Source organism: Camponotus vicinus, unplaced genomic scaffold (assembly GCF_025532165.1).
Source record: "Camponotus vicinus isolate PSW18456_S1 unplaced genomic scaffold, iyCamVici1.0 SCAF_14, whole genome shotgun sequence".
NCBI classification, from domain to species: domain Eukaryota; kingdom Metazoa; phylum Arthropoda; class Insecta; order Hymenoptera; family Formicidae; genus Camponotus; species Camponotus vicinus.
This window is the reverse complement of record NW_028141950.1, coordinates 10,085,734-10,113,206: the sequence shown is the minus strand read 5'-3', so window position 1 is coordinate 10,113,206 and position 27,473 is coordinate 10,085,734. Positions and strand designations below refer to the sequence as shown.

Genomic DNA, 27,473 nt, shown 5'->3' with positions numbered 1-27,473 from the left:
TCTCGTTAGATCCAATCAGGCATTCCTCAAGGTTCCGTACTGGGACCTTTACTTTGGAACATCGGATATGATTCTGTCCTGCACAAGCGTTTAGAAGAGTACTCCAACATCACGTGCTACGCCGACGACACGCTCCTGCTAACGGCTGCTGAAGATGTGGAAACGGCACTTGCTAGGGCTTCTCTCCAGGTGCATATCATCCTGGGACAGATCCGGAGACTGGGTCTCAAGGTGGCCACACAGAAGACCGAGGTTATGGTCTTCTCCAGGAAACCCCGTGGTACATCCAAAGAAACGTTTGTTAGATAGAGACAAGGTCCAAGTTGTAGACTCCTTCAAATATCTGGGGATAATCTTAGATCGGAGACTTACTTTTGTCCCGCATTTCGATTATGTGACTGCCAAAACCTCCAGGGTTACAGGCGCACTAACCGGACTGATGCCTAACTTGAGAGGCCCTGTGAGTCCAAGAGAAAGTTGTACGGGAACGTCATCCTCTCCGTTCTTCTATATGGTGCTCCAGTGTGGTACTCTTATCTAAATAGAAACAAGAAAAATATTAGTAAAATGAATCAGAGTATAAGATCGGTAGCTAATAGAATCTGCTGCGCTTATCGCACAGTATCTTTAGATGCGGCGTCTCTTCTAGCTCGGATGCCTCCTGTCATCCTTCTCGTGGGATGCAGAAAACGCATCTATGAACGCGTACACGATCTATACAAAAACGGAGAATGTACGACAAAGGGTGTTAACGAAATTAGAAAAGAGGAAAATCTACTCTTGCTCAGGCAATGGGAAATCTACTTGAGTAACTCTAAATATGGTACACGCACCATCGACGCTATACTACCTTCTTTTAGCCGATGGTTAGACCGGAAGCATGGCAGGCTAGAATTCCATGCTACACAGATTCTAACCGGCCATGAATGTTTTGGGTCCTATCTGGAAAGAATCCAGAAAGTGGACTCTCCACTATGTATGGCGTGTAATAAAAATGTTGTCGACACGGTGGAACACACGCTCACCCAATGCTCCAGATGGGACGAGGAACGAAACGCCCTTACCGATGTTATCGGTCCTGACCTGCAAATGAATGTACTCATAAGTAAGATATTGGAGACAAAAGAAAAATGGGTGGCTTTTGCCACATTCTGCAGACGTGTAATGTTGACGAAGGAAAACGAAGAGAGAGCTAGACAAGCTCGCAGATCCCGTTCTCTTTCGCTAACAATAAGAAACAGTTCCGATAACACCTAAATGTAGATACTTACCTATAGCTGCGATATGCCTGTATATATATGCGTATATGGGTGTGTGTGTGTGTGTGTGTGTGTGTGGGTGTGGGTGTGAATGTGTGTATATGTGTATATGTGTAGGTTAAGTGATGTAAATATGTATATATAATATACGTACCTGTAGTGATGCGTCGTCTCTCTTCTGCTCCGTCCTCCTGGTCGTAGTCATGACTTGATGCGTGACAGTCGGTTGAAGCTTTCTCGCTGATCCGTGGGACTTAAAACAGAGAAAAGTAAAACTAGAATTAGCCAGCATATGATGTGCACGTTCGCGTGCTGATGTCCTCAGTCCCCAGGGAAGTAATGGTTCCCGGTTCCCCTGGGGCAGATCATAGGACAACTAGAAGAAGTTTGCCGCTTGGGTTCTTTATGGACCCCGTCGGGCAGGGGTTTTAGTGGGTAGGCCTGTCGCAGGAGATGGGAGAGCCCCACACTACCCCCCCGAGCTGGTTTTGGGGGGTGTGCATAAGGATGGATCCTGGTCCTCTCTCTGTATGAGGAGATGGCCGGGATTCTGCATTTCCCCTGCCCTCCGTAAGGTAAAACAAAAAAAAGAAAAAAAAACGGTTATAAATATTAAAAGTAAAATCAAAGAATAAAAATTGTTGCATAACATGTTGAAATAGTTAATTAATAGTCTTTATTCCGCAGTATATTAAAATTATATTATTTATATTCCACCGCGTGAAATAGCTGCAATAATTTATTAAAAACAATTAATTTACATTATTTTATTCCACCGTGAATTAATTATATTCATATATAAAATAGCCGCAATACTTTATTGCGCCACGAAATGAAATTAATTTATATTACTCTTTTAATTATATCCCACCGCGACATAAAATAAATTATTGCACGCTAAAACAAGAATTTGTTAACAATAATTATATTCATATAGATATATCTATATATATACATATATCTATATCCCACTGCGTAATCATAAATATATATATATTTTCAGATGTTAAAAGAATTGTAATTATAATAATTATGATATCAGAATTTATTAATAATATTTAAAAGCATTTTTATATAATAATACATAAAGAAAAGAATGAACTTTGGAACGGAGCATGCTAGAAACTCCGTTGACATTTCTACAGTTAGAGCTTAAAATTCTACATTAGAAAATATATGCATGTGAACTGCAAAGAAATTCTGATAGTCAAATAATTATTATAAAAATTATATGTCAAAAGACAATGTAACCAGTATAGCCGATTCTATATTGACCGCTCCGTCACCCCCACTCTAAATCAGAAGAGTCGCGCCATCTAGAACTCAAGTTACGCCCAATTCCTGCGGCAACGCCCAGCAGCGCGCGCATCTTCCCCACGCTTGCACCAGCGGCGCGCGCAACCAGCCCGGAGAAGGGAACCAATGAGCGATCGCGCCGCCCACGCTTGAGGCGCACATCCTCCACCATCAGACCCCGGACGAAAAGTAGGGACGCCTATATAAACCCGTGCAGAGCGGTCCTCCTCGCATTTTTGCCCAACGTTTTCAACACTTAACAACTCTGGCACTTTGCCCAACGATCTACTACAGTTAACAACTACTGGCATTTGGCCCAACGATTTCAACAGTCAACACCTTCCGGCATTTGGTTCAACAGTCTTGGACTTTGACATCTGTACTTACCACTGTACTTAGACTTATCCAATAAACTCAGTAATTATTATACGACGACTTCATGGACTGCAACTCTCTTCCTGAGCCATCACCGAGGTAGACGGCATCCAGTGGAAGGAAGTAGTTTCCACTCATCAACGTACAGCAGATCATTAGTGAGTACACAGCCGAATGTCACTCATCTAAATTCCTAATTCAATTCAACTCAATACTAACATTAATTTTAATTTGGGAATCTATACCTTCAACAATCCACATTTCCGCATTCCTACTCTCCATTGATTTAAATCTTAAAACTTTATTTCAAATATAATTATCTTTTGATTTTATTGAATTATTAAGTGTTCAACCGGTCTTTGGTTTAAACCACAAGAGTGAAATGTCGCCTTAGAGTAGTCAATTGATGTATGGTGAGGATAACTCCTTGCGGCACAGTGAAAGGCAATTATCCTGAGGGAAGTTTCCTTTTACTTGGAGCTGTTGATGAAACTAGTGTGTCTCGTACTTGACGTACGGTGAGGATAACTCCTTGCGGCACAGTGAAAGGGCAATTATCCTGAGGGAAGTTTCCTTTTTACTTGGAGCTGTTGACGATTTCTGAAAAAGAAACTAGTTCATCTTGTACATCGACACTATTCGAAAGAGCACGGGACGCACTCTTTAAAGACAGGTCGAATCATAGAATTTGAGCTCTGATTTAGTATTACATAAAGAATGAATACTAACTTAATAAACTAAATCAGCAGACAGATAGACACTGACTCATAAGCAAATCCTTCCTAGCCCTCAATTAATTTAATTTCGAACTTGAATGACTTTTACTGGGACTTGTCTTCTCGATAAGACGACTCGATTGACAGTGAGTGAGTGCGAAACTGCTTCGGCAGGGCGAACCCGACGTGCGGCACAGTGAAAGGGCAATTATCTTGAGGGAAGTTTCCTTTTTACTCGGAGCTGTTGACGAATCTAGTGTGTCTCGTACTTGATGTACGGTGAGGATAACTCCTTGCGGCACAGTGAAAGGGCAATTATCCTCAGGGAAATTTCCTTTTCACTTGGAGCTGTTGACGATTTCTGAAAAAGAAACTAGAGCGTCCTGTCAATCGACGTTTGATTAGGCGAAGATACAATTTCGGCCCGGTTAATTGGCAATTTTTATGAAATTGTCTTTTAATTTTGGAGCTGGTTGACGCAACCGTCAGATTGAATCTTGCCTTGATTTCAAGACACGAGATACATCCCAGAAATTAGTGATGATACGCTGGCTTAGCTTTTGATAATTTCAATTATTATTTTAGTACATTTCATTTATTATAACCTGACATTATAAGGTTAATACTAAGCCAAACGTTTGACAGGTGGATACATTATTAAAGTATCCAATCTCCTTATTCCTCCTCAAGCCTCTTCGATATTCAGTAAACCGACTTTAGATATTCAAATCGCAATTTAAAAACAAAACTAACCTAAAAATTTAACAAAATTATATAATTTACCATTGGTCGGTAAAACTAACGTTACCATCGGTCGGTAAACCCGAAATCTACATTACCGACGGTCGGTAAAACTAACGTTACCATCGGTCGGTAAAACCGAAACCTAAATTACCGACGGTCGGTAAAACTAAAGTTACCATCGGTCGGTAATCCCGAAATCTACATCACCAACGGCCGGTAAACCCGAAATCTACATTACCGACGGCCGGTAAAAAACAGGAATCTACATTACCGGCGGTCGGCAAAACTGATGTTACCATCGGTCGGTAAAACAGAAAACTGCATTACCATCGGTCGGTAATTTTCGTGAGTCGATAATTACCCCGGGTCGGTAATCCATTATTACTATTATAATTTATTCTTCTCCGATTATATTCTCGCCGCGATCTAAACCCTTATGAAGCTTCAATGACTAGATCTGACTATTCCTTTCTTTACCTTTTTGGTTAATAATTATTTTAACTGAACGGATAGTCACGCAAGACCTTTTCTTTTTATTTAACAGGTGTTGGTCAACGTAAGTAACATCGAATCCCTATACCATATTATTACATCTTCACTTAATTAAATAAATTGTTACCAAACTATATAATTAATAGATGGTCCGCGTACGACGTGCCAACCAGGGTACTCGACGAACGCCTTCCATTCGCGAAACCTCTCGCCGTATACGCCGAAACAGACGTACACGACGCTTACCCCATATTATTGTTTCGCTGGATAAAGGAATCATAGAGCCTACCCCATCTACGATAAATCAGTCTTCTCCTTCCATCCCAGAGATCGCAGAAACAAATGTTTCAACGTCAAACGATCTGTCTCCCCCTCTAACTGAAGAAAATACAGAAATCCAAAAACCCCTCGACACTCAGGTAAATACTTTCGCTTCAACGACACCACCTACGGGAAATAACTACACCTCCTTAGAAACAACAGAGGAACTACCTGAAGAACTGAGCGACTTTATCTTGGAAGCCGAAGAGCGAAACGCTGAGATAGCGCCCAACGCAGTAATACCAGACCAACATAATTATTCGCCGGAAGAAGACGATTTCTATTCTCCCCCAAGCTATTCACCAGTAACCTACGAGAATCCAAACCCTTTCGCACCCTTAGAGATTCCCCAAATAGAAACCGCGATACCTATTGCAAATATCGATAGCGAATATTCATATATTTTCCCAGAAATATACGGTTACTCTCCGGAGGAATAAATTCACATTTATTCAAGTTATAAAAGAAAAGAAACAAAAGGTGAAACAAATAAAGAAATCTTAAATCTATATAAACCATTTATTTATTCGCATTCCCTCCGGAATCCTCTCTCTACGAGCACAACAGACCTTCAATCTCTCGGCGTCCCAGGATATAGCCGGCCTAGCAGGTTGCCCTAAAACAAATTGAGAGATTAATTGCGTCCAACTGGGAAAGTAAGACTTCCAGACCAGTCCTGAGGAACTGGGGACGTAACAATTAATAAAATATATTACACTTTAATTCAATAATAAGCTAGTAATATTATTTTAATATCCCTCTTCTTTCTTCCCTGTAATATTCCTCATTTATCCTTAAGTAAAAAATAAGAATCATATACGCAGTATATACATATATACAGTATATACAGGGTGTCCTAGACCACCCGTACACCCCTTTTCTTCCAAGAACTAAGCATTTTAGAGAAAAACGTTTTCGACAAAAATTGTATGGTTTTGAGGGGAACATAAGATGGTGTCATTGGTTTGACCTTGGATGGCATCGTTAAGGTGAGGTCAAGCACACCTTTAATTTCTAAATGGAACCACCTATTTGTTATTGCATATTCTTATAGCTTATGTCGAGAGCTTTCCAAAACACTATAATAAAGTATTTCTTCATCAAGTACTTTTCGAGTTATAAGGGTTGAAATAATTTCTTAATTTTACATAAACCATAAAATATCTAGTAAAATATTCATTTTTCGATTATCTTACCTTAATACTTTTATGTACATTTAATTTGCAATTAACAATTACATTTTTTTTTTCGAAACAATTATGTGTTTTCTTTAATCAATCAATCCCTCTCATTATTTTGTACATAAAAGTATTAAGGTAAGATAATCGAATAATGAATATTTTACTAGATATTTTATGGTCTATGTAAAATTAAGAAATTATTTCAAGCCTTATAACTCGAAAAGTACTTGATGAAAAAATACTTTATTATAGTGTTTTAGAAAGCTCTCGACATAAGCTATAAGAATATGCAATAACAAATAGGTGGTTCAATTTAAGAAATTAAAGGTGTGCTTGACCTCACCTTAACGATGCCATCCAAGGTCAAACCAATGACACCATCTTATGTTCCCCTCAAAACCATACAATTTTTGTCGAAAACGTTTTTCTCTAAAATGCTTAGTTCTTGGAAGGAAAAGGGTGTACGTGTGGTCTAGGACACCCTGTATATAAAAATCATATAGACATTATATATATTAATTAATTCAAAAATTAATAATACAAACACAATAATCAATAATATATTAAGATATATAAACATCGAATTAGGTCCCCGTTTCGTTTGATAGATATTCGGACTTAGATGTCGGTCACGGGTATGCTTGGTACAAGAGTAAAGTCCTGTTAAAAAATTAGGTGCTCGAATGTTATTGGTATGGAAATATTCGTTATTTAATATTATGTTAGGATATCTAAACGCCGAATTAGGTGCTCGTTCGGTTTGACAGATATTCGGACTTAAATGTTGGTCGCGCCTACCGCCATACAAGAGTAAAGTCCTATTAAAAAATTAGGTGCTCGAAAGTTATTGGTATGAAAATATTTGTTTTTTAATATTATGTTAGGATATCTGAACGCCGAATTAGGTGCTCGTTCGGTTTGATAGATATTCGGACTTAAATGTCGATCACGGGTATGGTCGGTACAAGAGTAAAGTCCTGTTAAAAAATTAGGTGCTCGAAAGTTATTGGTATTAAAATACTCGTTAATTAATATTATGTTAGGATATTTAAACGTCGAATTAGGTGCTCGTTCGGTTTGATAGATGTTCGGACTTAAATGTCGGTCACGGGTATGCTCGGTACAAGAGTAAAGTCCTGTTAAAAAATTAGGTGCTCGAAAGTTATTGGTATGGAAATATTCGCTTTTTAATATTATGTTAGGATATCTAAACGCCGAATTAGGTGTTCGTTCGGTTTGACAGATATTCGGACTTAAACGTCGTTCGCGCTTACCGCCATACAAGAGTAAAGTCCTGTTAAAAAATTAGGTGCTCGAAAGTTATTGGTATGAAAATATTCGTTTTTTAATATTACATTAAGATATATAAACGCCGAATTAGGTGCTCGTACCATTTTACACAATTTTCGATTTGAATGTCAATCGCGTTTATTGCTGTACAAGAATAAAGTGGTATAAAAAAATATATTTTAAAAATATCTTAACAGTTTCTGAGAGCACCTAATTAGCACCTAATTATTACGTATTTGTTTTTTTTATAACTTTATTATTTATATATTTTTTTATATGAGGGGGGCCAACTTAATGTTAAGTCAGCCCCACCCATTGTAAATTTAATTTTCTGCTAAACGGTATGAGCACCTAATTTTTGACTTTGGCACCTAATTAGCACCTAATTAGCACCTAATTTTAAGTTAGGTTAGAGTTTATTTTGAGCTGGTGGGGGAGCTAACTTAATAGTGGTCAATTTCTTGCCATTCGCATAGGTTATATCCAATTTTCACTTTGTTTCTCTAATAGATTTTTCAAGAAATTTGCAAAACTAGAGAAAAACACGCAAGTAATGTAAAAGATTGCAGTCTTAAACATCAAATGTGATATTTTAACTATCCAGAAAGCTGTTTCAAAGAGTTTTCAGATTATTATTCTTGGCTTAATTTGGATATTGTTTATGAAAGAAAGTTTTTGCTTTTAATACTGAGAAAAATTGAATAAACATATTTTTAGAAAGAGATAAAGAAAAATGAAAAAAGAGAAAGAAACAATTATCACCGATATCAGTGTTTCCCTTGATAGAAATAAAAACTACCAAGACCATTACTGAAAAGAAATTCATTAATTCCGTGTCTTCCGCTCTAGTTCTATATATATTATCTTATACTATATATTATCTTTCTTATTAATATATTAGAACTTTTATGTTTAAAATATATTAAACATATTATACATTTGATAATGATTATACTAACACTTGTGAGAGAGTAGAGCGTAATAAACTAAACAAAAGTCTCATTTTGAAATTTTCGCAATAATTATTGAAATATTAATTAAAAAGATTTAAATAAGCGCGCGTTTCACGCGCCTAAACTATGGGATGGATGTGTGTTCTAAGTTATCATCGGCGAGTGTCACAAGCAACGAAAAGTTTGGTCGTACAGTCGTAATTCTCTGATTCTTGTCTCTTTATTGCCATGTGACATTAGCTGCGCGAAAGGCGTACTCATGTTTTTCTTTAAATATATATATATATATATATATAAAATAAATGTCGCGCTTTGTAGTGTCTAGTTATTGTAAAAATTGCAAAATAGTAAATGATTTTTCGATTCAGTTTACTGCTTTCTAGCCACTTACGAGCGTTAATACAATCTTTATCAAACATTCTGTATAATTAAGACTAATATTTTTTTAGATTATTAAGACTAATATTATTATTATATAATTAAGACTAATATTTTTTCCTCATAATAAAAGATATAATTTTTGAATGTATTTGCCAATTTAAAAAATGTAAAAATTAAAAACTTTTTAAAAAACTGCCATCTATTTTATTATTTATTTATTTCTTTGACAAGTTACTATGATTTATCTTTTTTTAGAACATAGAAATCGATTTAGAATTTATAAAATAAGAATTGCATGTAGAAGAATTAATAGGGCAAGTATAAATGTCTTCCTAATAAAAACATAGTTCAATTAAATAATTATTTTAAATTTTTAATATCATATGTGTCTGTTAGATAATGGTGCTATTAAGAATATTTTAAATAATTAAATATCTTTTTGATTTTATTAATTGAAAAAATATATATATATTTTTTTTTTCTTTTTTAAAAAAATCGCTTTTTAAAATTTATCTTATGTCGATGATGTTATATTCTATCCTGTTGACACATCTGAATATTATTTAGAAGTCAATATTCTCTTCAGTATTCAGTGTTGTTTTCAAAGAGCGCATTGAATCAAATTCGCAAGAAAAAAAGAGACACTTTAAGGCCCAGTTCAACAGTGGCCAGTTAGCTTAACTAGTAGTTAAGTAGTGATGCCAACCACTGAAACAAAATTCGGTAAGCTATTTACAAAGTTAGATTTTGACAAGTTTACTCGTCCAATATCTTCAAGCCTCTTCTTTGTCTCTAACACTCACAGCATCAGTCCGCTTATTTTCTATTATCAATTTGTATTTTTTTTATTAATGATACAAGTACCAGTTTTTCCTCATAACAAAAATTTGGTGTTCGTATACGATTTGTTTTGATATCCATTTCCGTTTTACGATGAGGTATCGTAATGAGAACGAAGCTGAATATTAATTAAAATGGCTTGTAAATAGCTTACCGAATTTTGTTTCAGTGGTTGGCATCACTACTTAACTACTAGTTAAGCTAACTGGCCACTGTTGAACTGGGCCTTAGAAATTTTTAAAAATCTTATCTTTTATTCTTAGAAATAATTTGAAAGTGCTATAAAGATTATAGTAAAAGAAAATGTAGATTAAAATATATTGAGATAATTATAAACATTTTTTTGACTTCCGCTCCCGGTGCAATAACGGTTGACACGTGGAAAGTAGGCAAGTGTGTTAGTGAGAAATAGTGAGAATGGCAGAAGGGTGGTGATAGTGAGAGTGGTGGAGTGTGAGAGCGGAGGTGAGAAAGAGTGTGAGAGAGTATAGAGGGAATAAGAGGAGGGCCGGATTAGGGAAAAAACATGTATTAAAGGGAAGTGAGGTGACAGAGTAAAAGGCATAGAATAGGGGAATAGTAGATAGAGACATAGGAAAACGGGCGGTAGGCATAGACAGTGAGTAGATAGGTAGGAAACAACGAGGCGCACGAGGGGCATAGAGTATATAGTAGGGATAGAAGGGAGAACAGAGAAGCGCGCGTGGCTCAAATGGAGACAGTGTCAAAGGAGAGAGTAGGTGTATTAGGAAGGAAGGAGAGGGAGAGGGGGGAGTATAGGGAGTTTAGACGAGTTGTGGAAAAGGAAGAGGGAGGAATTGGAGAGGAGTGAAGGAGGAGAGGAGGAGATATTTAAGAAAAGTAAAATAATAAATCGATCGCCGGTTAAGAATATAGAGATGAGTGAGCTGGGAGAGTGGATGAGGGAAATGAAAGAGAGCTTTGAGAGAATGGCAGAAAGAACGGAGAGAGCGATGGAGGAAGTAAGAAGAGAATATAGAGAACAGGGAAGGGGGTTGAACGAGAAGATGGAGGAAATAAGGAGGGAGTTCAGAGAGCAACAGAAGGAATGGAGGGAGGAGAGGGGGCAGTTGAGGAGGAAGCTAGAGGAGATGAAGGAAAGAATAGGAAAATTGGAGGAGGGAGAGAGGAAGGAGGATAACGTGATACAAAGCAGGACAGGGGGCAATAAGATAATAGACAAGGTAGATGAGTTAGAAAGAAGGTTAGACATCAGAGAGAAAGAAGAGAGGAGGAGAAATGTGGTAATAAGAGATGTAGAAGTAAAGGAGGGAGGAAGAAGAAAGGCAGTGGAGGAGATATTAGGGATAGTGGGAGTGAGGGTGGAAGTAGGGGAAGTTAAAAGGATAGAAGTGAAAGAAAAAGGGCGGGAGATGCTATTAGTCAGGCTAGGAAGTGAGGAGCAAAAATGGGAGGTAATGGAGAAAAAGAAGAATTTAAGAGGTAGAAAGGAGAGAATTCTGGAGGACCTGTCGTGGAGGGAGAGGAGGGTTAGATGGAGGTTGGGAGAGATAGCAAAAATGGAGGAGGCGAAGGGAAGAAGAGTTTGGGTAAGAGGAGGGAGAATAAGAATAGGGGACCAATTGTGGAGGTAGGATGACGAAAGAGAGGTATTGAGAGATGAAAGAAGTGAGATAAGAGGAGAAATACAGGGGGAGGAAGATAAGTGGAGAAGAGAATGGGGGATAACGGGGAAGGAGAAGAGAGGGGAGATTGGTAGGGAAGAATGGAGGGTGGCATTCTGGAATGTAGCGGGGTTGAGGAATAAGGACAGAGAGTTTTGGAAGGGGTTGGAAAATTGGGACGTAATTGTGTTGTCAGAGACATGGATGGATGAGAAGGGATGGGATAGGATAAAAGGAAAATTGCCAAAAGGATATAAATGGGGGACACAAATAGCAAAAAGGAGAAGTAGGAAGGGGAGAGCAATAGGAGGAATGGTTATGGGGATAAGAAAAGAAGTAATGGAGAAAGGACAGGATATAAAATCAGAAAGGGAGGGAATGATTGAAGGAAGAGTGAGAGTGGGGGGGGAAAGGTGGAAAATAATAGGAGTGTATGTGAAGGGGAATTTAGAGGAAGTGTTAAAGGATATGGGGGGATGGATGGAAGAAAAGGAAGTGGGAAGTAGAATACTGATAGGTGGGGACTTTAACGCGAGAACAGGAAGAGAGGGAGGAGCGGTGGGAGAGGAAGAGGAGGGGGAATCAGGAGGTGAGAAAAGAAGGAGATCAAAGGACGGATAGATAAATAGAGACGGAAGAAAGTTAGTGGAATTGGTTGAAGAAAAAGAATGGAGTATTTTTAATGGAAATATGAGGGGGGATGAGGAAGGCGAATTTACGTTTACGGGGGGTAAGGGATATACAGTAATAGATTATGTGATTGGAGATGATGATGTGAGAGGGAGAATCAAAAGAATGAGAATAGGAGATAGAATAGAATCAGATCATCATCCGATGGAAGTATGGGTGGAAGGGAAAGTGGAGAGGAAGAGGAGAGGGGAAAGGATAGAAGGAGTGGGAAGAGTGATATGGGATGAGGAGGGTAGAGAAATGTTTAGGGAAAAGATGGCATTAGAGAAAACAATGGAGAGGGATTGGAGGAAGCATGGGGGGATATGGAAGTGAGAATAAAAAAGGCGATGAAGGTGACAGAGGAAGAACAGGGAAAGGGAAAAATAATAAGAAGGGGATAGTGGGATGAAGAATATAAGGATAAGAAAAGAGAGGTGAGAGAGGAATTGAGGAAATGGAGGAGGGAGGAAGATGATAAAGAAGAGTATAGGGAAAAGAAAAGAGAATATAGGGAGTTATGCGAGCGAAAGAAAAGGGAGGAAAGTGAGAGATGGGAAAAAGAAGCGGATCAGGTAAAGAAAGAGAAGGATGTGTGGGAGATTGTGAATAGAGGTAGGAGAAAGAGGAGGAGGGTAAATGAGAATATAGAGGAGAGAGAATGGAAAGATTATTTTATGAGGCTACTGGGAGGGGTGGAGCATAGAGTAGTGAGAGAAAATGGGGATAGGAGAAAGGAAGACGGAGAAGGGGAAATAAGCAAGGAGGAAATTAGGGGAGCAATCAGAAGGTTGAAGGATGGGAAGGCAGCCGGGTACGATGGAATACCAGGAGAGGTTTGGAAATATGGAGGGGAAGATTTGGTAGACTGGGGATGGAAATTTTGCAAGGAGGTGTGGAGGGGAGAAGGGTGGCCGGAGGGATGGAAGGAGGGGGTAATTGTACCAATTGTGAAGAAAGGAGAAGGAAAGACAGTGGAGGAATATAGGGGGGTGACACTGATGACGGTATTATATAAGGTGTATATGATGGGGCTAGCGGAAAGACTGAGGGAGGAATGTGAGGCTAAAAGGGTGATTCCGCAGAATCAGACGATTTAGGAAGGGAATGGATAACATATATGTGGTAAATTATCTAATAAATAGGTAATTGGGAAAGGGAAAGAGAGTAGTGGCATTATTTGTAGACTTGAAGGCAGCATTTGACACGGTGGACAGAGAGATATTATATGAGACAATGAGGATGAGAGGGATAAGAGAGGGTTTAGTGGAGAGAGTGAAAGAAACACTGAGAGAGACGAAAAGTAGGGTAAGAACAGGAGAGGAAACGGGGGAGAGTTTTTGGACGGTAAGGGGGGTAAGACAGGGATGTCCATTGAGTCTGTTGTTATTTAGTATAATGATTGCGGACTTGGAGGAGGAGATGGGAAAGGTGAAGTGGGGAAGGATCAAGATGAGTGGGGGAGAAAGGATATATACCCTAGCTTATGCGGATGATATAGTGCTATTGACGGAGGAGGAAGATGAAATGAGGAGCATGATTGGTAGATTGGAGGAATATATAGAGAGGAAAGGTTTAGAGTTGAATGTAGGTAAGACGAAGGTAATGAGGTTTAAGAAGGGAGGAGGTAGAATGAAGAAGAAAGAATGGAGGTGGAGAGGGAAAAGGATGGAGGAGGTAAGGGAATTTAGGTACCTGGAATATACGTTGCAGAGGAATGGAGGACAAGAAGCGCATATTAGGGAAAGGATTAAGAGGGCGGCGGCGGTAATGGGAGAAGAATGGGGAATAGGGAGGAGAAAGTTTGGCAAGGATTGGAGTAGAAGGCTATGGCTGTTTGACAGGCTAATATGGACAGTATTGAGCTATGGAGTTGAGATATGGGGTTGGAAAGAAAGGGAAGGAATAGAAAGACTGGAGGAAAGATATATGAGGTGGGTAATGGGCCTAGAGAGAAGAACACCAGGATATTTGATAAGGGAAGAAATTAAGAGGGGAAAGTTAAGAGAGAGAGCGGGAAGGAGAGCTTGGGGATTTGAGGAAAGGCTGAAGGAAGGGAAAGGTAGTGAGTTGACGAAACTATGTTGGGAGGAATTGAGGGAGGGGGCGAGGGAGGGAAAGGTAGGATCAGAGTGGGAGGAGGAGAGAAAGAGGTTTTTTGAAAGCAGGGGATGGGGGATTGGAGAGGTAGAGAGGAAGAGAGAGGAAGGGGATGAATGGTTTGGAGAATTGATTAAGAAGGACAAAAAGGAGCAAAGGTTGGAGAGGGAAGGAAGGATAAGAGACTCAAGATATAACAGATGGTATAAGATGATAAAGGAAGAAGGAATACCAGAATATCTAAAGAAGGGATGGGGAGAGAGCAGGTGGAGGAGGGTATTGAGGTTTAGATTGGGGAATGAGATAGGGGAGAGTAATTATTGGGAAGAGGAAGATAAAAGGATGTGTAGGTTATGTGAAGGGGAGACGGAGACTTGGGAATACGTATGGGAGGGTAGAGTGTGGAGGACTGGGGGGGAAAGCTGGCAGGAAATGGCAGGGTGGATATTGGTGGGAGGAAGGGAGGGAGAATGGTGGATGAGAGAGATAGAGAAAGAAAGAGAAGTAGGAAAAGATAGAGGAGGGAGAAGAGAGGAAGAGGAAGAGAGAGAGTGAGAGTGAGAGAGAGAGAGAGAGAGAGAGAGAGAGAGAGAGAGAGAGAGAGAGAGAGAGAGAGAGAGAGAGAGAGAGAGAGAGAGAGAGAGAGAGAGAGAGAGGGTAGAGGGAGGGACGACGGAGTTGGGAGATTGAAGGAAAAAGCAAGAGGAAGCGGAAGTTGAGGGCGTGTGTATGTGTGTAAAGGAGAGAGGGGGAGCGAAGAGATTCGCGATCCCTCAAGTAGTTAATAAGTATAGGTTAAGTTTTAGGATAAAAGTAGTTTTAAGAGTTTTTTGTAATAGATTGTAACCCTGAGGGGAACAATAAAGATATTATTATTATAAACATTTTTTTTAGATTTATAATATATGTGTTATTGTCTATATTAAATTTAAAGTAAAATTTTAAAAATATTATGATTTTCGCGCTTATTTGCATACACATTTTGGGATTTCACTGCCATTATGTTGCGCATGCGCAAAAAAGTTTTTCCCCAAACAACACTAATTTTTTACAAAGAGAGGTTTGAGATCTAGAACAAATTACGTGACAATAGCTTTTCGACTTGTCGGGTTCAATCGCTCCGGGGTAGTTTACTAGACGTTATTGACCAATCACAGTCATTGGCTGCATTCAGCAGACTCAACAGTTGGGCAACATTACTAGATTTTCCGATGTAATTCGACGCTGATTGGTCGGACCTGATAGTAGAAACCAATCATGTTCGATTGCTACTTAGCGGCCCTAACAGCACATGTAGATACTGAGAATGTTCGGAGAACATCGCAAAAGTATATTGCGTACATTCTCAAAACATTCGATATACGTACTACGATATACTGAGTACATGCTACGAACATTCCTATGCCCCACTTATTATAATTCGTAGTATATGTTATGAATATCCCGCAGTATATTCACAAGATATCGTCAGTAAACGTGTAGTATGTTGTCGGTATATCTATAGAATGTCGTATGTTATTAATACATCATTATCAGTATGTTATTAGTATATTGATTAGGACAGGTTATACTACTTTTTACTCTGTGTTCAGTAAATAAATAAATATGTTTATTTATTTGTTAATTATAACAAATTTATATATATACTTTAATACAGAGCTCGGCAAGAACTGCACATTTCGGCCGATTTTCAGCTGGCTCCGCCTAGCGCGTCCCCCCTTACCTCGCGGTCCCGCGCAAAGCCAACGAGCTGCTCGGCGCTCAGAAGCGGGCGTATGGCAATAGCTTTCCACGTCACCCATGAGGTACTATTGTTGACGCGTTTTTTTTTTAAGTGATATCCCCAGTCTAATCCACTGATGACAAAACGACCCTTTAACTAATTGCACGGAATTATAAATAATAATTGATATGATGAATATTTATGACTTTCGGGATTTTTTACAAGCGAGATCAGGAACATCAATTTGCATATTGCATGTAGCAAGTCGCATAAGACGTGATAAAGAATCGTCGCTTAAAGAAGAACGTTTCTCATTTGTTACGTCCCCAGTTCCTCAGGACTGGTCTGGAAGTCTTACTTTCCCAGTTGGACGCAATTAATCTCTCAATTTGTTTTAGGGCAACCTGCTAGGCCGGCTATACCCTGGGACGCCGAGAGATTGAAGGTCTATTGTGCTTGTAGAGAGGATTCAGGAGGGAGTGAGAATAAATATATGTATTTGTAAGCAAAATCTTTATTTATTTTCCTTCTTTATTTATTTCCTTTCTTATTTTCTTCTTTCCTTTACAAGCTGGATAAATGTTGGTATTTATTTATTAATTAAATTGAGGTTATCCCAAGATCCCTCGAGTGAGGGGATCGTTGAAGTCGAAAGAAACGGTTGAAATTTCAGCTAAAGTATAGTTTGAGAAGAATAAATTGTATTAGTATTATATTAATAATGGATTACCGACCCAAGGTAATTATCGACTCACGAAAATTACCGACCGATGGTAATGTAGATTTCTGTTTTACCGACCGATGGTAACTTTAGTTTTACCGACCGATGGTAACTTTAGTTTTACCGACCGTCGGTAATGTAGATTTCGGGTTTACCGACCGATGGTAACTTTATCGACCGACGGTAATTTATATAATTTTGTTAAATTATTAGGTTAGTTTTGTTTTTAAAACTGCGATTTAAATATCTAAAGTCGGTTTACTGAAAATCGAAGAGGCTTGAGGAGGAATAAGGAGATTCGATACTTTAACAATGTATCCACCTGTCAAACGTCTGGCTTAGTATTAACCTTACAATGTCAGGTTATAATAAATGAAGTGTACTAAAATAATAATTGAAATTATTAAAACCTAAGCCAGCGTATCATCACTAATTCCTGGGATGTATCTCGTGTCTTGAAATCAAGGCAAGATTCAATCTGACGGTTGCGTCAACCAGCTCCAAAATTAAAAGACAATCTCATGAAAATTGCCAATTAACCGGGCCGAAATTGTATCTTCGCCTAATCAAACGTCGATTGACAGGACACTCTAGTTCCGCTTTCCATGAATGGTCAATAGCTCCAAGAAAAAAAGGAAATTTCCCTGAGGATAATTGCCTTTTTCACTGCGCCGCGCCTTGGGCAATGTTCTGCCGAAGCAGCCTCGCCTTATTCACTGTCAATCGAGTCGTCTTATCAAAGAGATAAGTCCCAGTAAAAGTCTTCCAATTTGAAGTAATATTTAAATAAATTGAGTGTATGGATGAGGGAATATGGATAGTCGAAGGTATAGATTCCCGAATTAAAATTAATGTTGTTAGTATTGAATTGAATTGAATTAAGAATTTAGATGAATGGCAATTTGGCTGAGTACTTACTTAGATCTGCTGTACATTGATGAGTGGAAACTACTTCCTTCCACTGGATGCCGTCTACCTCGGTGATTGCTCTAGAAGAGGGTTGCAGTCCAAGGAGTCAAGAGAATTCGTCGTATAATAGTTGAGTTTATTATTTGAGTATAAGTACAAAAGAGCTGAAGGTAAGTACTAATTAAAGTTGTTGACTGTAGTAGATCGTTGGGCTAAATGCGAGGAGGACCGCTCTGCACGGGTTTATATAGGCGTCGGTCCCTACTTTTCGTCCGGGGTCTGATGGTGGAGGATGTGCGCCTCAGGCGTGGGCGGCGCGATCGCTCATTGGTTCCCTTCTCCGGGCTGGGATGCGCGCGCCGCTGGGCGTTGCCGCAGGGAGTGGGCGTAACTTGAGTTGTAGATGGCGCGACCCTTCTGATTTAGAGTGGGGACGACGGAGCGGTCAGTATAGAATCGTCTGTACTGGTTACATTGTCTTTTGACATATAATTTTTATAATAATTATTTGACTATCAGAATTTCTTTGCAGTTCACATGCATATATTTTCTAATGTAGAATTTTAAGCTCTAACTGTAGAAATGTCAACGGAGTTTCTAGCATGCTCCGTTCAAAAGTTCATTTTCATCTTTATGTATTATTATGGAAAATGCTTTTAAATATTGTTAATAAATTCTGATATCATAATTATTATAATTACAATTATTCTAACATATGAGAATTTACGATTACGTAGTGGGATATAGATATATGTATATATACAGGGTGAGCCATTTTAATTAACGCACGCAATTATTTCGGAAACAAAGCATTTTAGAGAAAAATGTTTCAGACAAAAGTTGTTTGGTTTCGAGGGGGCTATAAGATGGTATCATTGGTTTGACCTTGAAGAGTTATTTGAAGGTCACATGAAGGTCACCTTCAATTTCTTAAATGGAACCTGCTATTTGTCATTGCATATTCTTGTAGCTTATCTCGATAGCTTTCCAAAACACTATAATTAAGTACCTTTTCGTTAAGTACTTTTTGAGTTATGAGGCTTGAAATAATTTCTTAATTTTACATAAACCGTAAAATATCTTGTAAAATATTCATTTTTCGATTATCTTACCTTAATACTTTTACGTACAAAATAATGAGAGGAATCAACTGGTGTAAAAAAAACACATAGTTGTTTTGAAGAAAAAATATGTAATTTGCAATTAACAATTCCATATTTTTTCTTAAAAACAACTATGTGTTTTCTTTACACCAATTGATTCCTCTCATTATTTTGTACATAAAAGTATTAAGGTAAGATAATCGAAAAATGAATATTTTACAAGATATTTTACGGTTTATGTAAAATTAAGAAATTATTTCAAGCCTCATAACTCAAAAAGTACTTAACAAAAAAGTACTTAATTATAGTGTTTTGGAAAGCTCTCGAGATAAGCTACAAGAATATGCAATGACAAATAGTAGGTTCCATTTAAGAAATTGAAGGTGACCTTCATGTGACCTTCAAATAACTCTTCAAGGTCAAACCAATGATACCATCTTATGGCCCCCTCGAAACCATAAAACTTTTGTCTGAAACATTTTTCTCTAAAATGCTTTGTTTCCGAAATAATTGCGTGCGTTAATTAAAATGGCTCACCCTGTATATAGATATATCTATATGAATATAATTATTGTTAACAAATTCTTGTTTTAGCGTGCAATAATTTATTTTATGTCGCGGTGGGATATAATTAAAAGAGTAATATAAATTAATTTCATTTCATGACGCAATAGAGTATTGCGGCTATTTTATATATGAATATAATTAATTCACGGTGGAATAAAATAATATAAATTAATTGTTTTTAATAAATTATTGCAGCTATTTCACGCGGTGGAATATAAATAATATAACTTTAATTTACTGCGGAATAAAGACTATTAATTAACTATTTCAACATGTTATGCAACAATTTTTATTCTTTTGATTTAACTTTTAATATTTATAACCGTTAGGTTTTTGAATTAATAAATTAATAAAAATTATTGTATATGCTTAATATTAATATTTAACAATAATTTCGTTTGTCTCTTAATAATAATTAACTATTTCATCATGTTGCATTATGTTGCGCAATAATATTCGAACGGAATATTCCATAGCCTTTAGCTTGGAATGCGACGAGCTCGGCATTTCTGAGAATTGCGATCGATTGGCGCTTCTGAGAAATGCATTGCATTTAACCTTGAGTACTTTATAGCGACTTATAATATTGCATACGTAAAATCATATTTAAAACTTTACTTATAAAATTAGTAATATTGAAGTTTTCATAATTATCCATATATGTATCAACTCAGCTTTTTATGCTCTTTAAGTAAAAATTATAACGAGATTTATATCTATATTATTTTTTGAGTTAATAAGGAATCAAAGATTTTTGATATAGTCTATGCCTTAAAATAATGAGATATATGTATAGTCGGTGCTGAGACGTGTACAAATATATATATATATGTATATATAACTTAATAAAAGTCCTTTGAATTTTAGTTTTTAACTTTTTTATTATCAGGATAATATACCAATAAAAGAGGTATACTCTTATATGTCGGTAGGGTTAGCAACATTATTATCCTCAGTCGGGAAAGTAGGAAGTAGCTTTATCCTCAGTCGGAAAAGTAGGAAATGATATTATCTTCAGTCGGTAACGTCGGTAACTGTGTTATCATGTGTCGGTTACTTTTGTGTTGGTAACTTTTACTCTGTCGGTAAGGTAGGAAATTATTTTATCTTCCGTCGGTAACTTTTGTGTCGGTAACTTTTACTCTGTCGGTAAGGTAGGAAATTACTTTATCTTCCGTCGGTAACTTTTGTGCGGGTGACTTTACCTACTGTCGGTAAGGTAGGAAACTATTGTCGGTAATTTTTATACGGACGATATTATATGCGGGTAAATACTTAAAATTATTTCTATCATTCTTAAGGGGATCCTAAAGCGACTTTTTTACCGATATAACATTATATTTCTCTTGTTCCGAAATCTTTTTATTAATTGCACAGAATAGTAAATGCTTCTCCACGATTAAAGTACACACAGAAACAAACCGGGAACCTCCCGATTTTATGTTAAAAATCAAAAAGAATTGAAAAATTACAATTTTTTTATCGGCTTCTGTAACAATATTTGCTTTGTATGTACAAAATAAGATAGGTCCCCGCTAGATATTGCATGAAGGAATATAAATAAACTTTTAGAAATGAGTTTAGAAGCATAATGAAAAAGATTTCGGTTTAGAAACCGAATCGTGCGGTGTCGAATCGTGCGTGTCGAATCGTGCGGTGTCGAATCGTGCGTGTCGAATCGTGCGGTGTCGAATCGTGCCTGTCGAATTGTGCGGTGTCCAATCGTGCGGTTTCGAATCGTGCGGTGTTGAATCTTGCGTGTCGAATCGTGCGGTGTCCAATCGTGCGGTGTCCAACCGTGCGGTGTCCAATTGTTCGGTGTCCAATCATGCGGTGTCCAACCGTGCGGTGTCGAATCGTGCGGTGTCGAATCGTGCTGTGTCCAATCGTGCGGTGTCCAATGCTGCCGTGTCCAATCGTGCAGTGTCCAATGCTGCCGTGTCCAATCGTGCGATGTGCGTGTCCAATCGTGCAGTGTCGAATCGTGCGGTGTCGAATCGTGCGGTGTCCAATCGAGCGGTGTCCAATAAAACGTGTCCAATAATGCGTGTCCAATCGAGCGGTGTCGAATAGTTACGTGTCCAAAAGGAGGTCACCCTGAATTATATAACAAAAACTCACCTTGAGTCTATACCATACATCTTCATCTAATTGCAACTGACAAGCTATATGTTGTATAGGTGTCAATATACATTGACTAGTAGTCGAAGAAGTATTGCAGATTTAAGCAAATCATGGAATCCATTGTAATTATCATGTGCTTAGACATATTCTTCGAATCTCAGCACCACGAACAATTTTCCATCCAATTAGACAAATGTTTGTGTTCCTTAATTGCATGCGAACGATCTCGCTTATCTTGCTTCTCTTCAGAATCTTCGTGCAATTTGTTAATCAAATATATCAATTTATTTGAAATATCATTTGGAATCAAAAATTCCATGTTTACAAGATGAGCTATTTAATAAAATTTTGAGATATGTAGATGGGCGACAACCGATGGAACTTTGGGAACAGTAGCGATCTCTTCTTTGAATATGAATAACTAAAAATCTATATTTCGGCTAGTTACTGAGTTTATAAATATTTAATTAAAGTTATCTGGGTGACTCACAAACCTTTTTAATCACATTTCATAACTCTTCATACAAAATACAAACGATTTTAAATAGGGATTCTTTAAAAAGACGTTCATTTCCAGCCAAATACATACAAATCCATATATGCATATTATTTATCATATATATGAAATACTATATAGTATTTGGATGGGATGTGTTCGACTCAAAAATGCCAAATCCGGAAGTGAACGCATTAATTGAGAACGTCTTCTGTACATATTTATATAATGTCGTGGAAAACATCGATCTGTAGTTAATTGCTTATACATTCTTATCGACTTATTTTTTTTAATATTTCCGATAATATATACGTCACGGCATTCTGGGACACGAATTGTATATTGTAAAAGTGAACGTATGGAAATGTCGTTAAAATAATCGTTTTATAAAAAGTAAGTGTCGTTATACTAGCCAAATAATGTATTATTGTACATAGTACATTTGTACATTTGTACTGTCGTCAAACTCAACGATTTATAGTTAATGTCTCATACATATTTATTAAACATACCAAAAAAAACCTTACAAAGGTAAAAAAAATACGCCAAGTACATAAAAATATTCTACCTTGTATGCAACAAAACGTTTAATGAAAAAATATCCCTAAAAATAATTTATCCCTCAAAAAATATATACAGGGTGAGTCATTTTAATTAACGCACGCAATTATTTCGGAAACAAAGCATTTTAGAGAAAAATATTTCAGACAAAAGTTGTTTGGTTTTGAGGGGGCCATAAGATGGTATCATTGGTTTGACCTTGAAGAGTTATTTGAAGATCACATGAAGGTCACCTTCAATTTCTTAAATGGAACCTACTATTTGTCATTGCATATTCTTGTAGCTTATCTCGATAGCTTTCCAAAACACTATAATTAAGTACCTTTTCGTTAAGTACTTTTTGAGTTATGAGGCTTGAAATAATTTCTTAATTTTACATAAACCGTAAAATATCTTGTAAAATATTCATTTTTCGATTATCTTACCTTAATACTTTTACGTACAAAATAATGAGAGGAATCAACTGGTGTAAAAAAAAACACAGTTGTTTTGAAGAAAAAATATGTAATTTGCAATTAACAATTCCATATTTTTTCTTAACATTATAATACACATATTTACAAATTTACAAATATATATAATTTTACAAAGTTTGCGAATTATGTACATGTAATTAATTTCAATTATAGAAATATGTGAATGATACGACCCGAGCACGCCAAGTTTTTCTAAGTTGTTTTGGTCTTAATTTTTTTAGTTCCAAATTTACTTGGCAAAGCTTATGATTAATTTCAAAATTAAATATTTCCTAATAATAAAAAAATAAAAATGTGTAATTTATAATACGACTCGGGTCAAATTTTTGTAATTTTACGTAATTTCTTAAATCTTTAGTTCCAGGTCTACTTAATAAAACTTATGATCTTAAAACAAGTCGATTAGTTTTTCTCTTTTAAATTTAAAATTGGCGATTAATGCAATCGATGTTATTGCAGTACCCATACAGCACCGAATATTGCAGTAATATTATTAATATTGTTGTAACATTGCAGCAACATTGCAATATTGCTGCAATATTACTGCAATGTTCTGTGCTCTATGGGGTAAGTATTAAATAGCTTTATGAGTTTGTAATCTGCAATATAAAACCCGCAATATATTAATGCTATTTCATATATTGTACAAATATTTATTTGGATCACACATAATAATGTATTTTTATATATCATACAAAGTATGGAATTTATTTTGAAAATCATTTTCATTTTGTTCAGAATCTATAATACATAAATGCAAGATTGAATTTGTGACAAATATTTTAAATTATCAATTGCTTCAATGTACTTGGCTAATTAATTATTGATTTCATATTTAGTTTTGATTTTTTTTTAGGAAAATTATATATATTTTTTGAGGGATAAATTATTTTTAGGGATATTTTTTCATTAAACGTTTTGTTGCATACAAGGTAGAATATTTTTTATGTACTTGGCGTATTTTTTTTACCTTTGTAAGGTTTTTTTTGGAGGGATTTCACACCTTTTTGTTAAAATTTATTTATATCTTTTCTGCAAAAAATATATACCTGTATGCATTTTTAGCATTTCGAGGCCAACTACACTTTTGTATTACTAAATCATTTATTAATTGCCATTCAGTACCTTTAGCACGTACAATGTTTGTGTAATGTCCATCGAGTATATTTTTACCTTCATGAAAAATTCCACTAATGACTTTATATGTATTTCCACCAATACATATCTTTTCCGTAGGTACAGCTTTAATTTTTAAATCTGTTATTTTAATAATTTTTATATCATTGATTTTAAATAATAGTAACTGTAAGATAATAATACTTTTTGTCTCTATTATATTAGTCTTTTCAAGCAAAAAAATAGCACTACAATTGGTACATATTTTTTCAACATTATTCCAACATGAAAAACTATATTGTATTAATTCTTGTAGAGTGTATGATTTCTTTAAATTTTCAGGTAATTGAAGTAATAATATATAATTTGTATGCCTTTTTATATTTGTATAATTGCATACCTTACATCGTGAAGTTATGTTCAATTGATTTTCAACTACATTCTTTATATTATCTATGCTATTAATTAGATCTATAATAAACTCACTAACATCTTGCTGAATCGTTTCAATATATTTATGTCCTGCCAATTTACGTATTGCCATTATATTAATAGTTTTATCGTCTGATACGTAAGAATTAATAAATTTTTTTATAATATTTGAATGTTCAAGATGAAGTAACAATTTTCTGAAAATAGGAGAATGAAGCATACATTGAATTGAAACATTAGCATAACAAGATATGTTATCGACATTTGGTAGTCCTTTTACATACCATAAAGTACAATCATTAATATTCTTATCATCAATTTGACATTCTAAAACATTTTTTGATAATATCGAAATTATATCACGAACCTTGCGGACACGTTGTTTCGAAATATTAATATTTAAAAGATCTGGCCGGTATTGTGTTCGCAATCTATTATATTCTATTATAGCTAATTCATTTGCTTTGACAGAGAAAGGGTCAAAATTTATAAGATGCAACCCACTCAGCGTAGTTACTCGTGAAAGAGCGACATATATTTGTCCACAACTAAATATAGAATTTCCAGCTTCTACAACAGCATGTTTTAAACTCAGGCCTTGACTTTTGTAAATAGTCATACCATAACTTAGACATATAGGAAATTGTTTTCTTATAATAAATGCTCTATCCATTACCTCAAATTTAACGCTTATGCGTTCTATAATATGCTCTATTCCTGATGACACTGTTATCTTTATTTTTTCTACTTCATTGTCTATTGCATTACGCATAATTGATGTAATTGTACCAATCGTACCATTTACAAGACCTAAACTAACATCGATATTTCTTCTAACCATTATACGTGCTCCTAATTTTATAGTTATAATTCTCGCTAAGCCAGCTGTTCGAGAACTATCTTCATCACCTTTATTTAATATCTTCATAACTTTTTTTTTTAAATATGGTGCACATTCTGCTAAATCTTGAGCAACGAGTTCTATCTCATCCGAAGAAATACGACTTAACATTGCAGTATTCAAAACATCACATAATGCACAAGTTGGAATTAAACAAACTGTATCCATCGGTAAGCTTTGCAAATAATCACATAATTCTTGTAATCGACCATCACAATTAATTTCTTTAAAATTTATTTTCCTTGTTTCTAAAATAGTTATATCTGAATCTGTTACTGTTCCAACACGAATTCTCGTTAATATATCCCGATAAGAATTATCACCTTGTCGCACGTTAATTTGTAATTCATCATAACTAAATAAAGACCATAAATTTACAGCTCCCATTGCACCAATATATTTCTCAATTTTTAGTTTAGATAATTCAATAAATGGCGGATCCTCATGCACAGGTGGAAGTTGTAATAAATCTCCAAAAAGAAGTATGTTTTTTGCCGAACCATCCATTATCACAATCGATGGTATTAAATATTTCTGTTAATCGAAGATGTATATACATTAAAGTGATATTTGAAATCATTGAAACTTCATCGATAATTATTAACACAACATTTTTAAGTTCATCTCGTATAATTTTAAGCACTATATCAGAAAGTTGTTTATACTTGGCAGTATGACCATGTTCTACCGGTAATTGAAACAATCTGTGAATAGTAAGTCCATCAATATTAAAAGCTGTTATACCAGTTGGTGCAGTTACTGCCGTGTCCTTTCCCATATACTTTTTGATCCAAAATCTAATAGTTTTTATCAAGAAACTCTTTCCAGTACCATCCTCACCGCTTACATAAAGTCTAAGAACTTCATTATTTTCATCAGATATATCACTAATAATTGTATCAAAGATTCGTTTTTGATCAGTATTTAATTGCATTATCATTCCTTCGACGTTAACTTCAAATTTATTGCCAATATCTTTAAAGTCTTTCATAGCTCCTTCGACTTCGACAGGAACACATTCTAATGTATTATCAAGACAGTTGTTTTCATCTCCATCTTTTGTAATTTCTGATATTTTTTTTTCAATTAATTCTTGAATATTATCCATACTTTGCTGAATGTCGGTTATTCTTTCATGATATTGAAGAGCATCTTTCAATTTAAATTGTATTAAAGAAAAAGCTTCTGCATAACTATCACATTTATTCTTTAATTCACTAATATCTCTCCAAGGCTGAAATAATAACAATAATGAAAAATAATAACGTTCTGGTTGAGTATGAACATTGTATTTGTAATGATTGATAAGATATCCACGTTTACGTTTCGTTAAATATAGAGATTCACCAAGCATGTAATACTTTCTTGTCTTAGAAATTGGTTTAATTTTCGTAATATTATACCATTTTGCATAATCATATAAATTAGTAGATTCTAATTCTTTAGGTCTGTTTGGATAATATGTATCAATTAAAGAAGGGTAAAAAATATCCACAGATTCAGAATCTAACATTTTAATCTCTTTGTGAGATTTAAGTTTTCTACTCCTAATCATATTTACATCTAACCATCTTATAATCGTTTCCTTGTCAGTACCATATAATGATGTTCCTAACAAAGTATCAGCAGCTTCAAGAGTTCCACATTCTCTATGATTCAACATACGCATTCCAATATTCCAAAGACAACTTCTTAATTTTGTTGAATTTATCTTTTCAAATGTATTTTCTGCGTTATTACTCTTCTCTGCTTTAGAAACATATTTCGTAGTATACCAAGTCAATAACGTAGATTTTTCACTTACAAACTGAATATCCATGTTTCCTTCCCAAGCAGTAAGAATAGCTGGATTATAATCATTAATATTAATTTCCTCTTTAGATCGTGGCAAATCGTACAGTCTGCTTTTTGTTTTCAATCTTTTTCTATCCGCTATTGAAACAACAACGTCTCTAAGTTTCAAAGTGTCTGTTACGGGTCGTGAAAAGCCAAATCTGCATACTTTCGAAAAACCTATTTTAGTTTTTTTGGTACGCAAACAGTAATTATTATGTTTATGTCGTTGATGTGTATTTACACGT

The 27,473-nt window shown here is 35.8% G+C and overlaps 1 protein-coding gene across 1 annotated transcript; it reads left to right on the top strand.

Moving 5' to 3' along the window:
• Positions 1-13,561: 13,561 nt before the first annotated feature.
• Positions 13,562-21,835, top strand: LOC145964824 (uncharacterized). Its single transcript, XM_083087985.1, has 2 exons — positions 13,562-14,097; positions 21,772-21,835. Exons 1-2 carry the CDS (start codon positions 13,562-13,564, stop codon positions 21,833-21,835), a joined length of 600 nt encoding a protein of 199 aa, XP_082944111.1.
• The last annotated feature ends 5,638 nt before the right edge of the window (positions 21,836-27,473 follow it).

Bases quoted from the DNA above. Each gene is read 5' to 3' on its own strand.
- LOC145964824 (XM_083087985.1), top strand. From the start codon at position 13,562: ATGATTGCGGACTTGGAGGAGGAGATGGGAAAGGTGAAGTGGGGAAGG. The intron at 14,098-21,771 runs GTGGGTAATGGG...TGAGATATGTAG, and splicing joins CTGGAGGAAAGATATATGAG to ATGGGCGACAACCGATGGAA.